Consider the following 25,447-nt stretch of genomic DNA (forward strand, 5'->3'; position numbering starts at 1 on the left):
GCGACATGGCCAGTGGCAAGACCCCCCGGCCCATGAGGTCCTCCAGAAGGGCGGATGGATTCCAGAGCAGAGTGGTAGCATCTCGTAATCCGAAGCTGGTCAGAGAGGCAGAAGAGTCTCTCACCACCAGGCAGAGGCTGGCCAGCCCTCGGGAGATGAGGCGGCCCCGGGCTACCCAGCTTCGGGACATGGGTGAAGTCTCCCATCAAAAGGTAGCCTTTCCCTGCTCTTCTTGCCGTTTGATGTGACATTTGAAGAGGGCACGTGCTTGTGGCAGCCTTGCCTCCAGCTTACCCAAGCAGCTTGGTGATGAGGTCCTGTTGTCATTTCCAACTGGTGGTGGTGGAGTTCTTTCTGCTGGGGGAAAGGCAAAAAACACATTTCTCCAATGAGCCATTGAAGTCCTGGTCTGCACAAAGGCAGTGGAACCTCTGCTGCAGTGGGTGGGTTTTGCTGGGCAGAGAAGAGTGGATGCGCTTTGCCTGGATCAGTGTTCTCTTAGGTGGATGTTCAAAGCTGCTTTTCTTGCAGGACTGCTCAGTCTAACACACAGTCCAGGTGGGTGGATGACTGAGGTAGGCTGTTGAGCAGAAAGCTGCCAGCAAGAGACCTGATGTAGCACATCGGTTACGGGTTGCCCCAGGCAGCACAGGAGGTGGGAACACGTAAGACGGGCGCCCAAATAACTGGCAGTGCTACAGCTACTGGGCTCGGCCTGAGCGTGGCTTTTGTGGAGAAGCGGGAGAGCTGCCTGTGTCTCTCGAGTGACAGCAGTGCAGCTGGGAGAGGGGAGAGCAAGCAGGGAGGAATTATCTCCAAGTACTGCCTCTGCTGGGTCAGCGTTTGGTCTTTGCGTGCATTTTTCAGAGCTGCTTCTGCAGCGGTGTTCAAGAAACGAGCAGTAAGAGAATACAGTGAAGCATCAACTTAAAGCTCGTGGGGAAAGGGGATACGAATTGCAGTCTAGCTCAAGTTGCCCCGTGATGCTGAGACTTCAGCTGAAACTTCATCCCCATCCAGCATTCACCTCATTTGTCTGTTTCCCTCCTGCCCTGTTTCTTTCTTGTTGGCCTTTCCTCCCTGGTACTGGTGTCTTCCGACTGGTTTCTCGGGTCTGCATCAAAAAACCAAAAAGATATTTGGGATGCGTGGGACTCAGTCTCGCTGTCTCAGAGGGAAGTTCACCTGCAAATTGTTTCCTGTGGAGGCTCCTGGAAACTCCTGGGTTTTGCTTGCTCCCTGAGTGCTCGTGACTGTTCCAGCAAGCGTCTGGAGCTGAGTGAGCCCCTTAGCAGAGGGCTCTGCTGGAGGTGGGCGCTGCTTTGCCTTTTGGAGAAGGCAGCCTGGAGAAACAGCCTGCAAAAGAGCTTCTTAGCTTGAGGCTGCTCAACATGGTCCAGAAACGTTTTGTGAGCTGAGAGCGGAGGTGGGTGGGCTCCCATCTCCTAGTGTGAGCTGGGCAGATGTACTCACCAAGAGACTGTGTTTACTGGAGATCAGTGTGGGATCTTCATTCGTTAATCTTTCTCCCAGCAGCTGAAGCTCTCTCTGCTCTGTCTTGCATCTGCAGTTCTCAGCAGTTGGCCTGGACCAGAGGTTGTTCCAGCCGTTCCCATCCGAGGTGGTGTTTGAGAACTACGTTCCCCGCCAGTTCTACATAGCGGCGCTAGCTCTGAGGAACATCGACAGGGTAAGTGCTGGGCTGTGGAGGCTGAGCACTGGGCTGGAGGAGGAGAGCAGTGGAATTCACGTGGTGTGCAGCAGAGCAAGTTACCTGCTGCAGCGCAGCGCATCCAGAATAAAATGTCTCAGCAGCGTGATTCTGCAAGATGGGGGAAATGTTGCCATGCTGGGGATTCTGCCGCTGGTTTTGGCCGCGCACTGGTGGTAACTAAGCCAAAGGAGCTTTCTGAGCCAGCATGCTTCCCCTTGAAAGCCCTGGACTGATGGGAATGTCGAGGGCTGGGCAGTGCTTGCCTGCTGTCATGCTTTACCGCGAGTGTGCACCATGTCCCGGTGGCTCCTTGGTTAATCTTGGTTTCTGGCAGGGCATGTTTCCCTCTCTCAGCCTGTTGAGCCCCCTGTGTGCAACTCCGTGTCAAAGCACAGGGCTTGAGTTTTCTCCACTTTGTGCTGGAGTAAGTTGTAACTCCTGGCATTAGCACTCCAGGCTGGGTGTTTTGGAAGAGCAGGGGAAACAGGCTGGCTTAGCAGCAGCAGTTAAAGGGGAGGACTTGAGGTGCCACTTGAGGCTCCTGCTAAGCTTAGTTCGGTTCTGCTCAGGTGTTTCTAAGCCAGCGTGGCTGTGCTTTCTCTTTGGAGAATCCCAGCACAGGCAGGGTAATGTGCTCCTGAAGGTCTCCAACTTGAACGGGAAAGATTGTGATCCTGTTGAGATTTCCTAAGAAAAATGAGCAGGGAGAAGTTGAGAAGTGGCAGCAACTTTGTTCTGCTCTGCTGTAGAGGGGGAAATGGAGACCTTTTGAATTTCAGCTGGGGAAACGTTTGCTCCAGTGAGGCATGTGCCAAGAGCAAGCTGGTGGGAAAAGACAGGAGGGAGGAAAGGGGCTGAGTTCAACGTCCTGTCGCGGAGCGCTTTCTTCCGCACAGGGATTCTCTTGGTACGTAAGAGGAAGTGTGCTGGAAGCAGAGAAAGGTGAGAAACAGGCGTAATTCAGGATCCGGTTGTGTAAGAAAGAGCAAGACGTGTGTGTGAGAGGAGGGCACAGCGGGGAGCGGGGGGGAGGTGGAAGTGTGCAGGTGAATTAACGCCCTCCTCAAATCTCCCTGTTGGGAGAAACAAAGGAGGGGACAAAAGGAGTGACACCGTCAGGGCTTAATGTAGGGGGAGGAACAGCAAGAGAAGTCAGAGTATCTCCTGAGATAACAGGTTTTACAGGGACGTGGTAGAGCATGGAAGAGCCTTTGGCAAGGAAGGATGAAGGTATGGTCCCTCAGTTACTCCCAGAGAGTACTGTGTCATTCCTGGTGTAGCTTGGGCATACTGGGAAGTTGCAATGTGGGTACCTATGCCCAAGGGACACCACTGGTGTGGTTCACAGTGACTTTGGGCAATCTTTGCTGCAGGTGTGCCCTTTGCTTATTAAAATGGGCCTCAGCTTCTCTTTTCCTACTGCTCTGCTTCATTCCCACTGTGCCTTTTGGCTTCAGCTGCTCCCTCATCCGTGCAGCACCTCAGAATGTTTGCCTTTGCCAAGTACCAGCAAAGAGGCAAACAGTGAATTTGCTCTATTCGTGCTTCCCAAGTGGAAAACAACACCTGCATTGATGTTGGTGCCATTCCCAATAAAACGTAATAGACTGGTAACAGCTGCAGCTTGGGATTTCTATGCCCTGTGAAGGGGAGGCAGTGTGTGAACTGTTGATTTTACCCAAAATGAATCAGTTGTGAAGCTGGTACAACCTCAGGCGTCGGAGAGCCCTGGTGTAAAAGGCAGATGAGCTCTAAGGAAAACCCTTGGCATATTTAAATGCACAAAGATAGAGATGCTAATCCCAAGAGAGTTCATTATGTTCTAATTTTGCTGGGTTTTGGTCATGTCCTGGAGAAAAGGAACATTGTGCTCTGTCTCACGAGTTTCCCACATTCCTCGGAATCCTACTGATGTATCCTGCGTGGTAGCTGAGGTTGTCTACCCCCTAAAACTGCAGCTAGCAGCAATGTGTAACAGAGGCAAAGTGTAATCGAGCCCAATAGGTGCTCTGTATTCACTCCGATACGGAAGTGCTGCACTCTATGCTTACTGCTCTTGCCTACTTGCTGTTGAATTGCTTTCCTGTCTTCAGGCTGCTCCTCAGCACCCTCAGAGGCATCCTGGGTGGCTCTTGCTGAAGATCTTTGCCACCTGGGCTCACGTGCCAAGGGACTTGGCGACCAGAACGTGTGGCTGCAGTGGGAAATGGGCTCCTGGAGCTTGCTGCCCCAGGGCATTGGTGGGAGCAAAGGGTGTTTAGAGCGTCCAGGGCTGCCTTGGCCATGGGTCACCAGGCTTGGGTCAGGGGTGCAGAATGAGCCTCCATTTTTTCCAAGGCTCGTCGTGTTCATCAGTGGAGCTGCCTGCCATTCAAAGTCTCCTTGTTATGCTTTCTGAGATGAGATTGGGTGCTGGGGCGTTGCTGCCTGTGTGCTAGAGAATGTCTGTTTGCTGTCTCCGTGCCTGTGGTATCCATCGTAGAGGCACGTTGGGTGTTCTCATCTCTGCACCAGCCTTTCCTTGTATTACGGATCTCCCTTGCTGCTTTGCAGCCCCCTTTAAATTCTCTTAGCCATCTGCTTCTTCCTGGGGTTGTTCTTTTGTCTTCCTGCGCTCGTCCTTTTGCTCTTGAGGTAAGCTTTTATTCTCAGGAAGCCCAGAGTGTCTGTGGTCTGCTTCTGTTGCTGGTCCACCGCCATGACTAGCACCGCAGCTTGACCACCCCGCTCCACCCTGGTGTGTCAGAAGTGACTTCCTTCCCTCCCCGTATAACGCACGCTGGTTTGCCTTCAGATAATACATTCCCCCTCCAGAGGTATGACTGCATGGATGTGTGCAGGCAGAAGCAAGCATGTTCTTTGGGCTTGTTGAATACGCAGGTGACTTGAGGTACTGCATCTCCTTCCTGCTGCCTTCAGAGCAGGGCGTGTTGTTCCTACTGTCTCTGTGCTGCAGCTGTGTAGCTCAGCAGAAGGGATTCAAGTCCACCCTCGTGTGTTACGTGCGTGTAGCTTCAGAGCTAAAAGTGTTTTGGAAAGGTGGTAAGGAAGGATGTCACATGGCCTGTCCTGGTCCCTTCTCATGTTTCCACAAGCGACAAAATCCTACTTGTGTCTTCCCTGCAGGTTCCTCGTCTGCTGAACGTCATCCTGGGGAACTCTCCTTACTTCGAGTTGATCAGCCCGAGTAATGAGGACTATAAGGTAGCACCGGGCATGTCTTCAACCTACCGCATCCTTTTCAGACCTGATGAGGACAAGGTGAGAGTGGAGGTCCCGAGAGATGGCGCCTTGAGGGGAAGGTGAACCTGCAGGGCTGGGTTCCAAAGCAGGCATGTGGTGTGGGTTTTGAAGAAGTGGCCTGCGTTCAGTGGAGTTGCACTGGATCTAGACCTGGGGGAGACTCTTTCCTGGGGGTGAAGGTTGTGCTCCCATAGGCTGGAGGCTCTTGCCAGTTTCAGGCTGTTTTCCCCTTCAGTGGTGGAATATTTAACGTAACGTCTGTTGGCTTCAGGGCTGAGAGTCTGCTGCCTGTGCATGGCCTTTTCCTCATCTTCTGTTTGCTGCTTAAATGTAGTTCAATACTCTGGCCTACCCTCGGGCAGCATGCCTGTAGAAACTAAAGAGGATCTGCCCCATGGTCCCTGGCTGCCCCTGCTTGTGAAATAATCTGTAATGAAAGGCCATGAAGGTAAAAAGTGCATGTACATTACCGAATGCTACTGTGAGAGTCACAAAAACCAGCAGCTCTTCTTCTGCCATGGGCATGGTGCTAAAGGCACTGTGCTGAGATTGTTTCTCTCCCTGCAGGATTATTTCGACGAGCTTATCATCATCACAGAGAGGGAGAAGTTCTTTGTGCCTATCCGAGCCATAGGTGCCCGAGCCAGCCTGGACTTCCCTGAGCAGCTGAACTTCTCCGAGTGTCCAGTCAGGTTCAGCACCCAGAAAACTCTGCTGGTGCGCAACGTGGGGAAGCGGGAGGCTTGCTACAGCATCACCACTCTGAGGTAAAGGAGCTCATCCCTTGCGCAAAACGCTGTTGCGTGGTCATGGGCTTGTAAACTGTGAGAAAAAGGAGGCAGAGCATCTGAGGTGCTGGAGATGGGCAGGACACGTGGGGTTTGCCATTGCTTGCAGTGTTTTGAGAAAGCTCTGCAAGCAAGTTTTACACTGCAGTGGTGTCTCCAACGCAGCATCTTGCAGGTCTGATGCTGTTGGGTTGGAAGAGGCAAGGTAGGAAGGCAGCTTGACTGCTGAAGAAGGTGCTGTGTGGCAGAGGACAGTTCGAGGGGCTCAGGTCACGGATCCCAAACACAGCATCAAGAAACAGGCAAGCAATGAGCTGGTGAGAGGCACCACCACAGTAAATACCCAGTGAAGTCTAGCATCTATTTGCAAGGCGCTTGCCAACTACTCTACTGGGTAATAGAGCGTGTTTTGAGAGCTCCTTGACAAGGGTTTTAAGAGTTCCCGAACTTCGGCAATGAACTATTTCAGTCCCAAGTTGCAATAAAGAAATGGGAAGCATTAGGAAAGTTTTAAGTGAACTACACAAAAAAGCAGAATTCTGAGTAACTGGATTGCACGTGTGCAGAGGTGAAGAGCTGAGAACTGAGAACTGGGTGCAGAGTGTGGGGGGCTGGGGTCGTGGTATACCGCGGGATCTTCTGAGGTCTGGTTCTCTTTCAGCAGGGAGAGTCACCCGCTCTATTTCTGATCCTGGATGTTCTGGTTTTCTTGTACCGACTGTGGTTTGCTTGCTCCTTGCTTGCACAAGTGAGCTGAAGCGAACTAGACTGCAAACTTAACGGAGGGCCCGGATCTCCCATACAGTCCTGCTCTCTCTCTTTGTGTTGCAGCCCTTTCTCTGTGGATCCCTCCATTGGGACTCTTGGCGTTGGAGGAGCGATGGAAGTCACGGTGGAATTCCACCCACCAAAGACCGGTGTTTATACGAGTCCAATGATCGTTCACTATGACACAGGTAAGCGCGTGGTGCACCCTCCGTGTGTCCTTCGAAACAGAGCGCTGTCTGCGCTGTCTGTCATCATCTGGTGGCTTCATTGTCCTGTTGAATCCCTTCTGCAAGGTTCCTTCACGCTGAGTAGAGCAAAGCTCCCCTGCTGGCTGCCAGATATTCCTGTGCTGGAATATTTCAGCCTGTAACAAGGCAGGCAGATCTTCCTGCGCACGGTGCACCGGGGGCGATGGCGAATATTCTGGGTGCTCCATTGCAGAAGAACTCACAGCAGGGAGCCTGACTGAAAAGGAGATGGCTTTTAACGTGCAAGAGAGCTCTCTGAAGAGCCTGCAACCTGTCCCCTAGAGCTCTCCTGACGGGTCATTGCTTTTCATCCCGATCTGTTGTGTTACAGTTCCCGGGAAGGCCTTTGAGGTAGAGACCCTCTTCTTGTGATGTGCTGCATGGGTACAGTTGGTGCTGTGCTGAGAGCTGGGCCATGCTGAGGACTTGTGACCAGGAGGAGCAGTAACTGTGGCAGCGGTAGCCATTAGGGTGCTCTGAGCTTTGCTGTAGCCTGGGAATGATTCTGTAGAAACCGCCTTGTTAGCAGAAGTTCTTTAGTGGTGAGGTTTATGAGCTAGCTGCTGCTAGGGCTGGCTGGAGTCAGTAATGTGAGGGTGCAATGATGTCTGAAGGTAGGTCGTGAACACCACCTTGGAGAAACACTTTGAAATGGCTGTGCTGCTGTGCGTGTTGCTCTGGTGCTGGAAGTAAGTCTCCAGCCTTCCAGAGGACACTTACCCTAGTGAAGGGACTCACTTCTCCGGTGGTGAAGTGGTAACAGCAGCACGTTTGACAAGGAAGAATGTGCGGGCAGTGGTGAGGCACCTGGCTGTGACCGTAGCAGGAGCAAAAGGAGCTGGCAGATGGATCCGAGGGCCCAGTAGCAGCCTGTTGAGTGCAGAGCTCAGCACAGAAGCTGCTCTGTAGTTTCCATTGTTGTTTCTGCCCTTCTCCATTGCATTTCAAATGCTCCCGCTTGGGTTCTGAGATCAGAGCTATGCCCAGTATTTCAGGACCAGGAGATGAGGATGACACGACACTGGGGGCATCTCCTGCCTGCAGGAGACCCTGGGCAAGGCATGGCTGAGGTGGCGCTCCTCAGCGTCCCTGAGTGACTTGGATGTAGAATTCCCTGTGACCTGAGTGGGATGGCAGCCCAAAGGGCACCCGGGCACATCTGAAAAGATACATCTCCACGAACGTCCCTCAAAATAAGGTGCCTAAGGTGGTGCCAGGACATCGTCATGCTGTAGCATGTGCAGCTGTCAGGATATGCTAAGTGTCCTGATCCGGGGAACTGCTTATGCAGCTCAAAACTGCAGCTCTTTCTTCTGTTGCCTGCAGATTGCTCTGTTCCTTGTACTTCCATCAGCAAGTGAGATGAGGCGAGACTTGCTTTTGCTTTGTTCCAGGTGAAGATGTTCACAAAAGCCTTTGTGGAACAGCTGTAAATGTCAACATCAGGCTTGACAAGAGCTCCTTGACAGTTGAGAAGACTTCTGTCACGCTGTCAAAGCTAAGATCCCTGGTCATCCACAATCAGAGTGCCATCACGGCCCACTTCCAGTGGAAGCGTTTTGTTGATCAGGAAGAGGAGGAGCGGCAGAAGCTGAGGTTTGTTTGAGAGATTCGTCTCAGAAAGATAGATGCCCCAGGGGAAAACTAACACACGGTCTCAGAGGGCTGTTGGGGCTTTTGAACGGATTAGGGCACGTAAACCCATGCACAGCGTGGAGCTTAACCCTTGCCATTGCAGTCCCAGCCGTGCTACAGCTGAGGATGATGTTTTGGGGAGAGAAGGTTGAGTGCAATCACTGGATTGCCTGAGAGGGCAAACTCACGTTTGGGAGCGGCAAACTATTGAGTTCAGAGATCCGTGCACTACGGAGGGTCCATGAGGCTGAGGAAGGTGTCAGCACTCGGTACCTGGGACTGCACTGAGCAGTAGCCCTGAAGAGCTGCAGGTGGCACAGCTATTGTGATACTCTAGCAGTTTCTTCTTTGATAAGCTGGCAGGCTCCTTTTCCAGTCACAGGCAGGGTAGAGTGCTTGGTTGGCCCAGAAGGTGGAGGCCGTCCTGCCGTAGGCTGGGGAATTGCCTTTCAGTGTCCTGGTTTCTGGCCCAACGAGGTGTTTCTCCCCCTCCTCATAGGCTGGGCAGATGTGGAGGGCTCTGCGGGGAAGGGAGGGCAGCCAGGACTTGGAAGTGCTTTTGGGCTTCAGCAACCTGTGTCGTCGTGGTGGTGAGAGATGGGGCAGGTTCTTCCAAGGGTGTCTCTGGCAAAGCTTTGAAATTGCCATTTCAGGCAGCAGAGAAACACTCACAGCCTGGGGGGATGAACTGGAAATGACACTTTAAAGCTTATGTGACTTGGGCAATCCTTGTGCGACTTCTCAGGCTCAGATGGGTGCAGATATACAGGAGTTAGTCTGAACCCAGAGCTGATCAGGAAACTGCCTTGAACTGCAGCACTTTTCAAGGGCTTTGAGCACATCAAGTTCAGCGTAATTAGGTCAGAAATGCCTCAAAGGCCAGAGCTAGTTTTCCACTGTTGTCTGTTTTTAATGACACAGTGTGTGAGTTCTGTGCAAACGCACTGAGTTAAAAGAAAATCTTGTGAGCTTGCCTTGATTCTTCCCTGGACCATTTCTTTAGCATCTCTCCCCACCTGCCTGTCTCGGACTGGACCCTGGGTGATCCTCTGTCCCCTCAGAAGCCACCAGCTTTCCCCAGAGTTCACTTCAACCTGATTTTTTACGTATGAGACTTGCTGTCGTGCCAGTCTCTGTCCTTGACTCTGAGCACGACGCTTGGTTCCTCCTTACTCATAGTTTTGGGGATGGTCCAAGGTCACCGTCCTGCTGTCAGAGAAGCTTTTGAGATCTCAGAGGAGAGAGGGCCTTTTCCTGAGAGGAGGCAGTGCAGGAGCCTGTGTTGGCATGTGACCCCAAAAGACATGGCCCATTAGAAGGTGTCCCTCCTGCAGCGCTTTTGGGGATGTGATTCTGGCCTGCTGACGGAGCTTGAGTTGAGGGCTGCTCACGCCAGTGTGTGGAAGCCCTCCTCATGCACAGCATGTGCGCGAGGCTCAGTGTGTGTGCAGCAAGTAACGTCCTTGCCTGTTTCCCTTCTCTTTGCGTTTGGATTTAGCTGGGTGATGATCGTTCACACGGCATTGCCTCGATTTGCTGCACGTGGAGCTTTCCCCTGGTCCCCCAGTGCTGTCACCCGCTGGTTCTTCATGGCCAGGGGACTGGAGCGTGAAGGGGGGACAGCAGTGTGCCAGCAAGGAGCAACCGCTCTGCAGCAGGGCTCCCCTTTCATCTCCCGCTTGTGATCTTTAAACACTAGAATGATTTCTGCTGCAGCCGCCAATAAAGGGAGAGGTTAAGTGCATCACAGCTCTGCAGTGGAGGCCAAAACGAGGGAAAAGATGAGGTGGTTCAAGATTCCACGTAGGGTTTGCATTCAGAGATGCTGGTCCTGACTTCTTTACTAGGTGATGCTGGGCAGAGTCCCTTCGTCTCTTGGCACCTCTGTTTTCATGCTCAGAAACCCATTTGTGTCACTGAAGTGATGGGATGCCCAAATCCGTTGCTTTGCTTTGGAAGTGCACCGGGATCCTCTGGTGGAAGGCAGTGCAGATACTGTCTCCTCACCCCTGTGGGTGCAAAAGGGAAGGGGAAAAGTGTGATGCTGGTAACGAGCAGCTGAAAGCCAGTTGCTTCTCCCCTCCCAATGCAGGAGGCTTTTTCTTGAGGGCTGCCAGCTTTAAGAAACCTCTTGTTAGCTCGTCAGTGAGGAGTAAAACTCCTTGCTGTGCTGGGAAGAACGGCAATAATGGGATCCATGTGGGAGCCTGTGTCTCAGGGTCAGCCCTGTGCTGAGCTGCTGCTCTTCCTCGCCGAGTGCTTTGCTGCTCGTGCACTGACACGACAGGCTTTGCAAATCTGCTGCTTATTCAATTATCTGCTTGGTTTGTCTCTCCCATGGCACAGGCTGCAGAGGCTGGAAGAGGACAAGCTGGTTGATGTTCCTGCGGAGCACGGGCTGGTCCCCCCTCTCAGAGAACACCCTTCCCTTCCCATCTGCAGCTCCCAGAACCAGGGGACAGAGGTGCAGGGAGGCTCCATGCCTTTCTGCAGTGATATTTTCACCATTGTGCCCATGGTAAGTGATGGCTGAGAACCTCCCTTCCTGCTGCTCCTCCTCCTTCTCATCTCTGAAGGAGGTCCCTTGGCAGATCCCACATCAGCTGCTTGATGTGCCAAGAGAGGAGACATCCGGTTTCTGGTGAGGCTAGGGGCACTTGTTGCAAAAAGCATTTCTGAACAGCAGCAAGAGCCGACCCCAGGCTGGGCTCTGCTGCAAGGGCTGTGAATTAAGGGCACTTCATGAGTGTCCTCACAGTGTTCAGAGGTATCAGTTATTCTCCGTAAGGACACATTCCCACGTAGCGCGCGGGGGTGAAGAAAGGACACTGGTGCACTGTTAGTTCACATACTGACCTGCAGAATGCAATGGTCCTGGGTGGAAAGGAGGCCAAATTGAGCCCAAGCACAGCAATCCCTTCCTAAAACCTGGATTTATACCACGTCTGAGTCTCCCTTCCAGTGTCGTCTGTGAGCCTGGACACGAGGCTGGCAGGTTTAAACGGGCTTTTTGAGTTCTACTGCAGATAGGTAGAGAAAACTGCTCACTTTCCTGGTGATGCCAGCAAAAACCCCATGGCCTTCAATCAGCCAGAGCCTGCCTTCTGAGTATTTGCATGGTCTTGAGATGAAGAATGGCTGCTGTCTGAGCAGCACAGCATCCCTTCTCATCTTGGAGTAAACCCTGGAATAATCCCAACCTCTTCTTTCTTTTACAGTGGGTGAAAGTAGTTTATTTTTTCTATTTTGTTTTCCGAGGAAGGGGCTGCTGTTCTCTTCTTGGTTGCTCCTGCAGCCCATGTAAGGCTGAGAGGTGCCTTTCCTTAAACCAGTTGCAGGAAGTGAGAGCCTATAGAAACCAGGGATGCCTCCTGAAATGTGTGGCAGGGCTTCCTGGGACTGAGCACCAGTGCCAGGATCCTCTGCGAGAGCAGCAGAGAGTTGCAGAAACTGGTAGCGTGGCCCAGACTTAAATCCGCGAGCAAGAGCTCAGTCTCTTCTGAGGGGAACAAACTGCCCCTTCCGGGTGCCAGTAAAGGCGAGGGACTTTGGAAGCTGCTGCTTCCAAGCTCTCCTGTAAATCCTGTTGACAACCGTTGCTTGCTCCTTGCTCTTTGCTGATGCTCTAAATAAAGGCTTCCAGGGCTGCAGTGGAAACAAGAATGTGATGTTTGAAGATAAATGGTTTGCTGTCACTTCTGTTTCAGGAGGGAGATGTCTTGCCCAATTCTTCCCTTGAAATCAGTGTGATCTTTCAGCCCAAAGAAGCCAGAGTCTACCAAGAGACAGTCTACTGTGACATCTCAGGTACAGCTCTTTCCTCCTGCTCCTGTTCCCACAGAGGAGGTAGAAACACTCTTCCAGCCCACTCGGACCTCATGTAGTTCTGGAGGGCTCAACAGGGCAGTGCTGGCACACGCCGCTGTCCCCGTGGTTCCTGGTGGTCTCCTGTCGGAGGCCAGGGCTCAGGATGCCTGGCTCTGCCTTCCTGATCCCAGAAGTGACCAAGCAGTGAAGGAATAAGCTTTCCCGCCATGGCTTTGCCAGCATTTGCAACACAGCTTTAGTGAAGGAGCACCAGGCCCCTGTAGACGAGTTACCTCCAAGATGAGTCTTTGTGGCGTGGCTCTCTCCTCCTTCTCGTGCTGCTCACTTTGTGTGCAGAGTAGGCTGGGATGGCAGTGAGAGCTCATCCAAAATTTGAGCCAGGATTCAGGCACCTTAGGCTGCTTCAGTGGCTGAGAGCAGCCTTCAGACTGAAGATCTTGTGCTCTGTCATCTCTAGCAAATGTAAGGGAAAGGACCCACCTTGGAGTTTAGCTGTAAGCCTTGAGGTCTCGGTTGCCTTTGCACCAAGGGATGTGCACGTTAGCAGTACATTTATGGCTTATGTGATCTGCTCAGTGAGAAGGCTGGTTTCCCATGACTGGAGAGAGAGCCTTCATCGGGGACTGGAGAGATAAGACAAGGGCTGATGGGTTCGAGCTTAAACAGGGGAGATTTAGTTTAGATATACAGAAGAAATTCTTTCCTGTGAGAGTGGTGAGGCACTGGAAGAGGCTGCCCAAGGAAGTTGCTCCACCCGTGGCAATGTTCAAGTTCAGGCTGGACGGGACTTGAAGCAAGCTGCTCTAGTGGAAGGTGTCCCTGTCCATGGCAAGGGGTTGGAACTGGATGATCTTAAGGTCCTTTCCAACGCAAACCATTCTGTGGTTGTCTGAGACACCGGCCCAGGGGGTTGGTTAGAAATGAGAAAGCAGCCCCAAGGCGTATGTCCTGAGGGACGAGATGGGTCCCGTATCTTCTCCTGGAGCATCTAGAGCTGGTTCCATCCAGCCCAGGGACCGGCAGCAGCACTGAGACAACCTGGAAAGTGCTGGGTAGCAGAGGAAATTGCACTCACAGAGATTTCCCTCCACAGGCTGTGAGACCAGGCTGCCCCTGTGCATCAGTGGGGAAGGCGTCGGGCCCCAGGTCCAACTCAGCTGTGACCAGCTGAGCATCGGGGAGGTGACTGTTGGCTCAAGCCACAGCTACAGGGTGAGCAGGACGGGGCGCAGGGCATGGGGTGGATCCGGATGGCTCGCGGGCAGCAGCGAGCCTCGTGGAGCTGTGGGATGGGTCTGAATCAACTTGGTGGTGCTGAGCAGGCGCTTGGCACTGCAGGTCAAGTGGAGTGCTCTGTGTCAGGGGAATAAGCCCAGAGTGGCTCTGTTTGTGTGAAGTTATCCCTGCTTTGCATGGAAAAAAACCCCGAGGCAGAACTCGTCCTGTTGTATTTGGCAGCAGCGCTCAGCATCTTCTGCCTTTTACAGATGTTAATTGCTAAACTAGAAAAGAAGTGAGCCTTCTGTAAGCAAAGAGGATTCCTCATGTATTTCCATGTTGCCTTCTCGCTGCTGCTGCAGGTGTTCCTGCTCAACAGAGGAGTTACTGAGACTCCCTTCAGCGTGGTCCCTCCGGAGAGAGCTCTGGGCTCCTGCTTCACCTTTGGCCCCCGGGAGGGCATGCTTTTGCCTTTTGATCATCAGGCCATCTGGATCTCCTTCAATGCCAGTGTCGTGGGGCAGTTCACAGAGGAATTCCAGTTCAATGTGAAGGGATCCCCTGAGCCTCTGACGCTGACTGTGAGGTGAGGAGGGTTCTAAGAGCTTGGCGGCCACATCTGTAGCTCTCTCTGGGTAGTCATCTCCCACCTACCTCATTGAGAAAGAAAAGGCTTGTCTGAGGTCTTGATCTTGGCTCTCATCCTGGCATCCCCACACTAGGAGCCCACACTAACCTTGACTCCAGTTTGATGCTGACTCCTTGCGACCGCAGCAGCAAGTGAAGTGGAATTGTCAGCAAGAGGGAGCCATGGAATAGGTTGGGTTGAACACACCAGTTGCTGTGGTCCTTGATTTTGAGCTGAGAGGCAGAGCTGGCATTGGTTGGCATCAACCATGAAATAAATTAATGGGTGTTGTGCAGCTTCACGTGGTGATTCAGGTGGATGTTGGTGAGTCCTGGAGTTTGGAGCCTTCAAGTCTGCTGAATTTAAGGGCAGGTGAGGAGATGCGGTGTGTTCAGTTTCCGTTATGCCTGCAACTACTTGAAAGGAGGATGGAGCCAGGAGGTGGCTGGTCTCTTCTCCCAAGTAACAAGGGAAAGGACAAGAGGAAACGGCCTCAGTGTGCGCAGGGCAGATTTAGACTTGATGTTAGGAACAGTTTCTCCCCGAAAGGGTGGTCAGGCATTAGAAGAGACTGCCCCGGGCAGTGGTGGAGTCACCATCCCTGGAAGTGTTCCCAAACCGTGTAGACGAGGCCCTTAGTGACACGGATTAGTGGTGGGCTTGGCAGCGCTGGGGTGACAGTTGGACTTGATGATCTTAAAGGTCTTTTCCAGCGTAGATGATTTGACGATTCTGTGTTGGGTGGTTTAAGACGTGTTGCTCTTGGATGGGTCAGCTGGTGCCCTGGTGGTTGGCTGATATTTTCCTCCAAGATTCAACTGTCCGCTCTGTTTAGCTGTTGCGGCTCTTGTCAAGGGATGTCTGGGGCTCCCCCGGCTTCGTGTCTCAAAGTCCTGCCCCCATAACGATTGCGTGGATCAAGATCTTCTGAGCAAGGTGTTTCTGTACTGCATGGGAAGAGCGGTTCCAGCTAAGAAATGCCAAAGCAGGAAAGCTGTGGCTGGGAAGGTTAGTTACATTGAGTGTGCTTTACTGGGGACACCCCTGTGTCCAACACATTACAGATGGGGAAACTGAGGCACGCAGTCATCGCTTGTTTGGTGTCCTTCCTCAGGCCATCAACAACCTGGGGGCATACCCTGCATGACACTGTGCCCCAAGCCCCACAAGCAGCTATGGGCTGCTGACCGCTTTGCTTTGGCTGCCTCCCGTCCACCTGGATGCTGTGCTGAGCATGAGGGTGAGGGCTTGATGTGAAACCCCCTGAGGTTCTCAGGCCGGCTTTTACCCACCGGAACGGTAAGGAAAGCTGAAGGCTTTGCAGTTCTCTTTAACCGAGGCCATGTCTCCTCTGCCTTTGTCCTCACAGTGGCTGTGTCACTGGGCCGGCGTTTCATTTCAATGTATCGTCCCTCCGCTTCGGTGAAGTCTCCTTTGGTGAGTGTGCCCTGGGCTTGGGCTGCAGGGTGGGAGGTCTGAGCCTTACCCAGATGGAGCACTTGTCCAGGACAGCATTGTCACTTGTGTTCCTCCATAGCCGCCTTCAGCATGTCAAAACCAGGACTGCCAGCTGCTAGGCAGTATTTTGCCATCATGAGATCAAACAGAACCAGACAGAATGGCACAGAGCCAATTGAATGGTTCAAATAGAACGGAGGGAGTAGAAAGTCAGTGTTCTCTGGTGTCCCTCACAGTCAGTCCAGCCCCAATCTGCCAGTCCTCAGCAACAGAATGACTGTGAAAGTCTTTCTTGTCCGCGGCCAACTGGAGAAGGGAGTTGAAGGCAAGTTGTAGGTGCCCTGGGTGAATTTTGCTGTTGTGAGGCAAGGGCACCATTTACCCACCTGACCATTAGCGTGAGAAATCAATTAGTGCTGTGAGGCCAACTCGTTGTCAGCTCCCAGGTAACATGGCCAAGCAGTAGCTCCGCATTGGGCGCCCATGTCTTCAGACATGGGCTCCTCCTTCCCCACCAAAAGCCCAGCTCTGCTGACAGAGCTGGCGGCTGTGCACCCAGAGCTTCTCCACTGAGATGCAGATTCTGGTTCTCCACCTCAGTCTCGCAAAGGACTTCTCACTGAGATGGTCTCAAGTTTAAATGTGAACTCAACCCCCCAGATCAGCTGCGATTGTGTCAGTGGCTTCCATTATGGAAAGCAAGTACCAAAGCTGAAGCCATGTCAGCCTTTGTGGGGTAATGAAAGGCGGTGTGCAGCATGGCCGTTTGTCCCCACTCCTTCGGGAGGGTGAGACACAGGTCCTGCTTGTTCTTGAGCAAGCATCAGGTTTGCCTCCAGTGAAGTGGGCCGTGAGCTGCCACAGGCTCAGTCTCGATTGTCCCAAACCAGGAGATGCACCGAGGTTCCTGTCTGGAGAAACTGCTTCAGAGTGCTCTGCATCATGCTGTGGCTGCCAATTTCATCTTTCCTTTCCTTTCCTGGATCATCTCTTTGATGACAACATACTGCTTTTATCTCTCGAAAACTGTGGGAGTGTTTGTGGAGTTCACAGGGACTTTTCTGGACTGACTTTTGAGAGTAAATGTTCTGGATGCACCGTCATGGTTGAGAAGGAATTGGTGCTGGTCTGGGGGAGGTGAGAGCTCCTCACAGTTAGAGACACTTGTGTCAGAGTGGCATTTCTGTGTGACAAGCGTAAAAGGGACCGTCATTGACGACGACTTCCCCACAGAGCTTCTCAATCAGCTGTAATTGCCATTGAAAGGAGGCAAACTCCAAGCGCAGTTTTTTATCACCGCAGGATGTCCACCCCAGGAGTCACGGGATAATAAACTCCTGTTGTGTCCTTTTCCCAGGCTTTCCTCGCACCCTGTGCTGCCGCCTCACTAACACTTCCTCGGTGCCCTTCAACTTCAACCTTCGCATTCCTGGGGACGGCTCGGGAGCACCCAGCGTGACCAGTTTTGCTCAGGTGTCAGACAGCACTGGTCCGTCGTGGAGAAAGCGAGCCCCAGGTGCCAAGAAGCCAGCTGAATTTACTATCAGGCCCTGCACAGGGACCATCTGCGCCAAGGGACACTTGGATATCCAGGTACGCGAAGAGTCCAGCCCTGTGTGCTTCAGAGGTGGAGCTGGAGCTTCGGTGGCATTGAGGGGGCTTTAGCACTGCTGGCTCTGAGCATCCTGCGAGTAAGAGTTGGGCACTAGTGTTGGGCTCTACATCTGCCCTGGCAACGCAAAGCGCATTCAGTAATTCAGGTATTGTCCAAAGACTTCTGTTACTGCCAGAGACTGTGCTCTACACATGAACCAGCAGAAGAATTAAAGGCAAACATCACAGAATCCTAGCCTGTTTTGGGTTGGAAGGGACCTTACAGCTCATCCAGTTCCAGCCCCCTGCCATGGGCAGGGACACCTTCCACCAGACGAGGCTGCTCCAAGCCACATCCAAACTGGCCCTGAACACCGCCAGGGATGGGGCAGCCGCAGCTTCTCTGGGCAACCGGTGCCAGGGCCTCAGCCCCCGCACAAGGAAGAACTTCTTCCTGATACCTCATCTTCCTCATATCTACTAAATCCTCCCTTTCCTTGCTGTGGAAGGAGATGTGGAGGGCACTGCATATGGCCGATGGGTTTTGGGAGTGATGAAGTATTTGATGCTCTTGTCTTCCAGGTCACCCTGTGCTCCAACACCGTGAAGAGATACAAGCTGGCCCTGGTGGTTGATGTGGATGGTGTTGGCAGAGAGGTGTTATCACTGCCCGTCAGAGCCAGGTACCAACGCTTCCCTTGCAGCCCCTCTTCTTTCCCTATGCATCTGCCAGAAGCAAGTGGTGCTGCCTTGCGTAGAGCTGGCTGGCTCCAGCTCCAAACGAGGAGCATTGCTCAATGAGCTAGTTCTGCCCAGCTAGACAGGAGAACAGCAGCGCATGGAAAGCAGTCCATGATGAGCAGCACTTGTGCTCAGGCACAGGCACGGCCCAGGGCCTTCTCCTACAGGAAACTGTGATTATATTCCTTATCGGCCTGCTCTGGGGGCTTGAGGTGTAATGTTTCCAAAGGGCCGCCTCTCCTCCTTCCTGCAAGTGTTGGACTTGTGCTGGGTTGTGGCCAGAATCCAGGACTGGTTTGGGCCACAGCAAGCAGCTGCTGCAAGCTGTTGTCTGCCTCAGTTAAGGAGGGGCCGTGCAGACGGGCAAGGGGCTTAGGGCAGGACAGGTGAGGGAAAAGTAAAGGCGAGATCTTGTGACAGACAAAGTAGTCCTTGGTGTGGAAGGTGAGCTCAGGTTTTTGTGCTTCCGTCTGGCTCTGCTGAGCATTGATGTTCTCGGAGTTAAGCTCAAAGTTGTTCTTGCTTCAGCCACATTCAGGCCTGTTGTGCTGCGGTGGGCGTCAGTTCAACGGCAAGAGGGATGCATTTCACCGGTGCTCTTCCCTCTCCCGGGCAGAGTTGTGCAGTCAGTGCCTGGGCTGCAGTTGTGTAGAACAAGTGCAAATGGGAGCAGCTGGCGTGCGGACCCGTGGGGAAAGGACCAAGGCAGCCACAGGGCCTGGGAGAGGGTTATCGCTCACGGCGCAGGGCAGGTGGTGGCCTGCACCCTGCGTTGCTGGGGTAAAGGGCTGGATTTCAGGCAGGGACACAGCGGTGTTTTCCCTGAGACACTGGAGTCTGGTGTTCCTGGAGCCTTGGCGAGCGCTGCTCCTCGGTGGGAAAGCTCCCTCAGAGCTCACACCTCGCTGGGGCCATTGAGAGGGTCCTTGCGAGCCTCCTGGGGCAAAGGAGGGGCAAAGCTGACCTGGGACAGGGCACCGTGCTCTGCCTGGGCACTGAGCAGCTTTTGTGATGCTGAGACTCAGGGTCTGCCCCTCTTTTGCAAGAGGTTGTTGGGTAAAAAGAAGTTGAAGGCTGTTTCTCACTGTAGGCGTATCAAATGTCTATTTGACGGTGACAAATGGGTCGTGCTCCATTTGGTGCTCATTGAGAAGTAAACAAGTAAGCAACGCTGTGTCAGAATCTAATTCCCTTTTGCTCATCTCTCTGCCTAGATGTGTAATTCCCCCGCTGCGAGTGCTCCACCCGGCTCTGACCTTTGGACGATGCTCTCTCAAAGTCCCTTACCAGCAGATGCTGACCCTTGTGAACGACAGCAACCTTCCAGGCTGCTACTGGGCTCTTCCTCAGGTTTGGCATCGCATCCGCCTCCTGCCTCCAATGTCACCTAGGGGTTTGTTAGGGAAAAACCGGGTTTGGTTAAGATGTTGCTGGTTCGTATTCAACCCTAAAGGTTTGCTGGGAACAGGAAGCTACCTGAATATCAACTCCAGGAAGCAGCTTAAACTCTCCAGGAAGCAGATTATATTCAAGTCTTCGGGATGCTTTCAATGCGGGAGAACTTGTAGGGTTGTGAAAAGCTGCTGCAAGGAGGCTGCCAGCACGGGACGGGGGGTTGTGGAGGCAGCAGCTGTTGGCCCCCCTCGGGATGCTGAACCCATACATGTCTTGCATCTTGAGTTGTGCCTTTCTGCTTTCTCCTAGGCATTTTTAGACACGTGTGTGAGTTGGCGTTGTGGTAGATGTTAAAGAGTTGAAAGTTTCCTCAAAGGTCAGTCTGAAGCCGTGTTTGGTTCTGTCCGTTATAGGAGAACAAGGATGCTGCTGCTGTGTGGTACTCCAGCCCTGAGCCCCGTGGGATTATCCAGCCTCAGAGCTCGGTGGAGATCCCGTTCACACTGGAAGTCCAGGTGACGGGAAAGCAGGACACCGTTGCACGTGTTGCGGTGTTTGGGAGTAAAGAATCCCCACTGGTGAGTGCTGGGGCAGACGTGTGCCTTTGTGCCTCTCATCTTGGTGGGATGTAGAGCGTACAGGGGTTCTTCCAGGGAAAATGATCTATGGCTGTTGTCTACAAGGAAAGAAGGCATTCGTGGCATAAGCAACACTAATGCCTGGAGAAGACATGGGACTGAGTGACCCTGTGCCCGGTCAATCCATCCTCAAGGCGCTGTGCTCGTGCTCGGCTGCTGCTTGCAGCCTGCAAATGCTGGTCAAAACCTGGCTGGGTGTTGCCTGCACAAATGGGAGTTTCTGGGTGTCATTTCCTCTAGGTCTGCCTTATGGCTTGAGTGCAGCTTCGGGAGCTGGTAGCCACATCCAAGCTGGCCTTGAACAGTGCCACGGATGGGGCAGCCATAGCTCCTCTGGGCAGCCTGTGCCAGCCATAGCTCCTCTTGGCAACCTGTGCCAGAGCCTCACCACCCCTCACAGGGAAGAGCTTCTTCCCAGGATCCCATATTGATCACCACCCCCCCCCCCGTCAATTTAGAGCCATCCTTCCCTGTTCTGTCCCCACAGGCCCTTATCCAAAGCCCCTCTCAAGGTTTCTTGTTGGCCCCTTTAGGCACTGGAAGGTGCTTTAAGGTCTCCCCAGAGCCCTCCCTTCTTCAGGCTCTACAAGCCTGGTTAAGGCTTGGGGTGTTTGGAGCTGGGGAAATCCCGCCAGACTGGATAAATTCTCATTGGTTTTAGTGATGTGAGAAGGGGGTTTAGCAAAAGGATCCACATTCCTCCTCCGCTAGTTTGTGCCCCTTCTGCAGGAACAAACTTTTGGGTCTCAGGCTGTCAGCAGAAAAAAATACTGCTCGAATGATGCAATTAATAATGAATGTCTTGGTGCAATAAAGAAGTAATACCAGGAATGCACACAAGCACAAATGAGAGGCAACTAACTTGCATGATCTCTACTGAGAAGAGCTTTGCTTCCAGCCTCTACTGGTTTTCACAGGAGAAGCTTTGGGAAGGTTGAAGAAGTTCCTGTGCAGTGTGGCTGTGCAGCCGCAGCAGTCAGGGAGGGTGGTTTATGGCATGATGGAGCAGTACAAGGAGCAGGCGTAGGCGCAGGGTAGCGGAAGGAGAGCTGACAGCATGGAGGAGGTGTGAAAAGCATGCGTGGGAGATGGGGGTTCTGTATCCCCTCCTAATGGGATCTTGTGGCTTTCAGATCCGCAGGGACCACTCCAGGTGCCACCTTTGCTCCAGCCTTCCTGTTTCAGCCTCACAACCCTGACAGCTTCAAACAGTCAGAATTCCCTCAGCCTACGAGCCCCCTTAGAGCTGTCCAGTCATTCTAAACCTTCCCTGTTGTTTTTTTCTCTTTCCTGCCTGCCTCCTGGAGCAGGAAATCCATTTATTGAGCACTGGAGAAGGACCAGTTGTCCACGTGCACCCAAGTGAGATAAATTTTGGCAGCATCCAAGTTCTACAAGATGCTTCCCGGACCCTTCACCTCTCCAATCAGTCTGTCATCCCCGCATCCTTCTCGGCAAAGATGGTAAGTGTCGCTGGGGCTGTTTTCCAGAGCAAGTGAGTGGCCCATAGCAGCCTGTGACTGGAGCACTTATTTCTATGCAACATTCCCACGTCACTGAGATGTGTCTGAGAGAGAAAGCCAGATGTTCCATCCGAGTGCAGCAAGAGGAGCCTGGCTCCGGGGGCACTTGTAGCTGGGGCACCCGTCAGTAAAACAGAGTTTGCAGAGATGTTTGAGCAGAAAGGAGTTCATTTCTGCAAGTTCTCCCTTTATTTTGTGGAAGGCGTTTAGCTGTGAGAGTCTTTGTTTTTGGAACTGAGAGGTCTGTCCTCAAGGCGCTTAGGGTGAAGTGGGTTTCACACCTCCTCGGGGGTCAAACCAGCTGGGTTGTTGCCCAGAAGCAGACTTGTAAGGGTTGTGTACCTGCAGAGCCTGTGTGCTCTGTAACATTGTAGAGCATGTGGCTGCAGAAAGAGGCTGTTTAATTCCTGGAGGCGGCAGGGTGGAACAGGCTGCGGAGCAGAAGGAGGTTGTGGGGTCTTCTGACAGGGGCTGATGCAGCCAGGAAGGGCTCGTGTGCTGGGTCTGGGGGGTGCTCCCCACCGGAGGGGCGTCTGTGAGGGGCTTGAGAGGAGGTTTGTTCTTCTGCAGGCTGGGTTGTTGAAGTTCTGGAGCCGCTTCACGCAGGCCTGTGGCTGGGGACTTGGTTGTGTCTGCGCATGAGGCATCCAGCAGGGTGTGAGAGCACAGGCTCAGCCCCCTGGGCAAGGAGGAGGGGGCTGAATTTCCCTCCTGCTGCTTTTCCAGGCGTTTGGGGGTTAAATAGAACCTCAAAGTGGGGGATTCGCAGGCAGCTTGCTTTGTCCGCACCATAAAAATCTGCTTTTGACCTCTGCAAAGAGCAAGCACCCCAGTGCCCTCAGCAGCTGCCTCCTTCAGTGCCCTTTCTTACTTGCTGGTAAGCAAAGCAATTGTTACTCTGCTCGTCAGGGGAAAGCAAACATGTCCTGTTGCGCTGTGCCTATTGGCAACTGAATTACAGAGGGTTAGAAGTCTTCAAGACAGCTGTGCTTCTAGAAGCAAGCTGAGAGCTTTTCCCAAAGGCAAAGCAGGAGCAGTTTGGTTCTTAAATGTTGCGCTTGGCAGCAGCTGGGCAAGCCGTAGCCGTGCCCTGGAGAGCCGCGATGCGCAGAGTGGTGTCCCTGGCCTCCCCAGCCTGGCAGGGAGGGCAGATGCGATCATGGAGGGGTGAGCTGTGGACAGGGAGCACAAATGGAGACAAGCTCTGCCCCTTGATCCCGTAAAACATCCCGTTGACGGTGCTCGGGGCAGAGGCTAAACCACAGTGGTCCCCGTGCTTGTGCTGAGGAGATGCTGATGCTGAGGAGGCAGGAGGAGGCCGGTTGTTGGCGGGAGCATGTAGCCAGCCTCAGGCTCTGATCTCCGCCTCCTGCAGGGCTCGGGGTGCTTTTGGGCTGTTTCCTGCCACTGGCTGTTTGTGTGGATAAGGAGCAGCTTTGAAATGAAGAACAGAGGGTCCCCCCCACCGGGAATGCTGAACCACCTGGGACAAGGCTCTGCAGCCAGCTGGTGCAGGACGGGGTTTATTTCCCCTTCATGAGCAGCCCTACGAGGACAGTGACTCAGCCTGACTGAGAATGGGAATGCTGTTGTTAGAGCTACGGGAATGGGAATGCTGTTGTTAGAGCTACGGCTCTCGCTAGAGCTACGGCTTGATCAAGTGCAGCTGCATTTGTAACGTGGAGTTCTGCTTCCTCTGTCACTTGTGCAAGGCCAGAGTGACCAGATCACTTCAGTGACTCATCTGTAAACAGATTCAAGAGAGCTGATTGTGGTGTCTCCTCAGTCATCCCTTGGGGCAGCTATCCGCCCCTTCCTCCCTCTCTCCTTCCCTCCCTCCATCCGTCAGCTGCACACTGGTGTCCATTGTAACCAGATTGTGGAAGCTTTCATTCACGATGGACGTCTGTGCTGGGATAAGATTCTGATTATCGTGGTGAACTTCTGAAGTGGTGGATCCCAGCCCTTACTGGTTACTCAGGAGCTCTGATGCCCAATAGTACAAGAAGCTGCTATAGGGTCAGAAATAGCCACTGTCTTTGTGCATGCAGTGCATGCAGCTACGGCATCATTTTGCGGCGCACTCAAGGATAAGCAAGTAGCAGAGATGTTATCAGAGGTTGGGTATTTGTCTTGAAAGTGGGGGTATTTTGTAGCGTGGCTCCAAGAGGTTTCTTGTCTCTGAGACACAGGCTGGATTGGGGGCAGGCAGAAGCTGACCTAGAAACCCAAGGGAATGTGTCTCGGCAGAGCCTTGTGGCCCTGGCAGGTCTCCTGTTCAGCAGTGCACGGTGCTGCCCCTTGGAGCCAGAGCAGATGCTGACTGAAAGAATGAGGAGAGGATGCAAATCGTCCTCCCCTGGCCTGGGCTGTTGGCGTGGGCTGTTGGCCTGGGCGGGCCCAGCAGGGCTGTGCTGGGTCACGCCAGGGAGTTGAAGGTCTGGCTCCGTCGAGACCCCCATCCTCATTCCTCAGGAATAGTTTCTGGGGTACAATTTTCTGGCGGGCTTGTTGCCAAGCTTTGATAAATGAGCTTTGTCAGGGAGCAGACTCTCAGATTCACGTTTGGAGCGGAGCTCTCAGGGCTCCTTTCCAAGCGAGCTGCCCTGTGTCAGCACGAGCCAGAGAAGCTGTACATGAATGTCAGTGGAATCTTCACACCCGCTGGCTCGGTGTGAACGTGTTGCCTGGGCAGGCCTTGGCTGGTGGCAGCCAGGTCCGTGGTTTCCGTCCTAAATGAGTGTTGTTTGTCTTCCAGGCTGGTGCAGACTCGTGCTGGACCGTTGGACCCAGTCAGGGAGTGATCCCTGCCAAGGCCGAGGTGTCTCTGGCTGTCACTGCAAACTTGGATGACACGGAGCAATTCAAGGACGAGGTGGTGCTGTTCATTGAGAACAGTCGTGCCTACGTCATCCCCGTCCAGGCTGTTGGCGTTGGCACCACGATTGTCATTGACAAACCCTTTGGCCCGGAGCTCAACCTGGCGCCCTGCTTCAGGTAGGGAATCTCTCAGCTCCCACTTCCCCATGGGCTCAGCAAGGAGGAGTTCTGCTGCAGTCCCTCAAGCTTCTTCAGTGCTCACAGTCCTGGCTCTGCTTCCCTGAAGCCACAGGGCTTCCTTTGGAAACATTTTATGGCCATCTGCAAGTCAGTAGGTACTCTGAAAGCCACCGAGCTGGAGAGCAGTTGCTAAGTTGTTGCTGAATTGTCTTTAGTCATAATCCATTTGTCTCCTCACTTTATCAAACAAAGATTTGGAGGAAGAGAGCAGGTCCTGGAAGCCTCCAGCTGAGAAATGCTGCCTTACAAGTACAGACATGTTTCCCTCTGCAGTGATATTGCTTGCTTTGCCATTCCGTCTGGAGTAAGATCTCAGAGCAGCAGCAAGCCTGGGCAGTAGCTTGTTAGCAGCTCCTCGACTGAATGAATGGCGCTGGTTTATTTCCCCTCTGGCCAGGAGCCCTGGAGGAGCAGCAGAATTTCTTTGCCCTGTGTCATCCCCCAGTTGGCTCCTCTACCCCACTCCGTGCCCGGTTGCTCTTTATTAGACGTGGTGGCTCTTCCCTGGTTTCTCCTGCCTGCTTCCCGAGGCACGGGCAAGCGAGTGTGGATGCAGGACCAGCTCTGGAAGGCGGAGGAAGTGTGGAAGTGTGGAAGTCTGCTGAGGTGGAGTGGGATAAATGAAGAGTCTCGATTGAAATTGGTGAGCTGGAAGGAGAGGATTCAGTGGTCCCAACGTGTGTGTCTGAAACCAGTCATGTTCTTGTAGACAGGAGGAAAAAAGTGCTGTTTGCCTTGTGTTGGAGACCTCCTCAGAGAAGAACAGTCTTCTTGGGGTGGCTCTTCCTTTCTGTGGCTGCAAAGAGGGTCCGTGGTGCTCCGATACCTGAATTCTTGGGGTAGAAAGAGCAGCTTAATCCTACCTTAAGTACTTGGGATAGATTTGGAGAGGTAAAATACGCACCCACGAGCCCTCCACGTACGCAGGGACATCGCAGGGAGGCTGGTGCTTGTCCAGAGTTTCCTGTG

At 53.2% G+C, this 25,447-nt stretch overlaps 1 protein-coding gene across 1 annotated transcript; it reads left to right on the top strand.

The window, feature by feature from the left end:
- Nucleotides 1–122: 122 nt before the first annotated feature.
- Nucleotides 123–24,419, top strand: LOC136005920 (hydrocephalus-inducing protein-like; the record flags this gene model as incomplete). Its single annotated transcript, XM_065663811.1, has 10 exons — nt 123–212; nt 1,571–1,690; nt 4,841–4,975; nt 5,525–5,724; nt 6,577–6,701; nt 8,156–8,346; nt 17,704–17,793; nt 19,671–19,835; nt 21,206–21,358; nt 24,177–24,419. Coding segments are annotated over 10 exons (1,512 nt in total), but the record flags the coding sequence as incomplete, so codon positions are not given.
- Between the last annotated feature and the right edge of the window lie 1,028 nt (nt 24,420–25,447).

The sequence above is a fragment of the Lathamus discolor genome, chromosome Z (assembly GCF_037157495.1).
Source record: "Lathamus discolor isolate bLatDis1 chromosome Z, bLatDis1.hap1, whole genome shotgun sequence".
In the NCBI taxonomy this organism is placed as follows: Eukaryota; Metazoa; Chordata; class Aves; order Psittaciformes; family Psittacidae; genus Lathamus; species Lathamus discolor.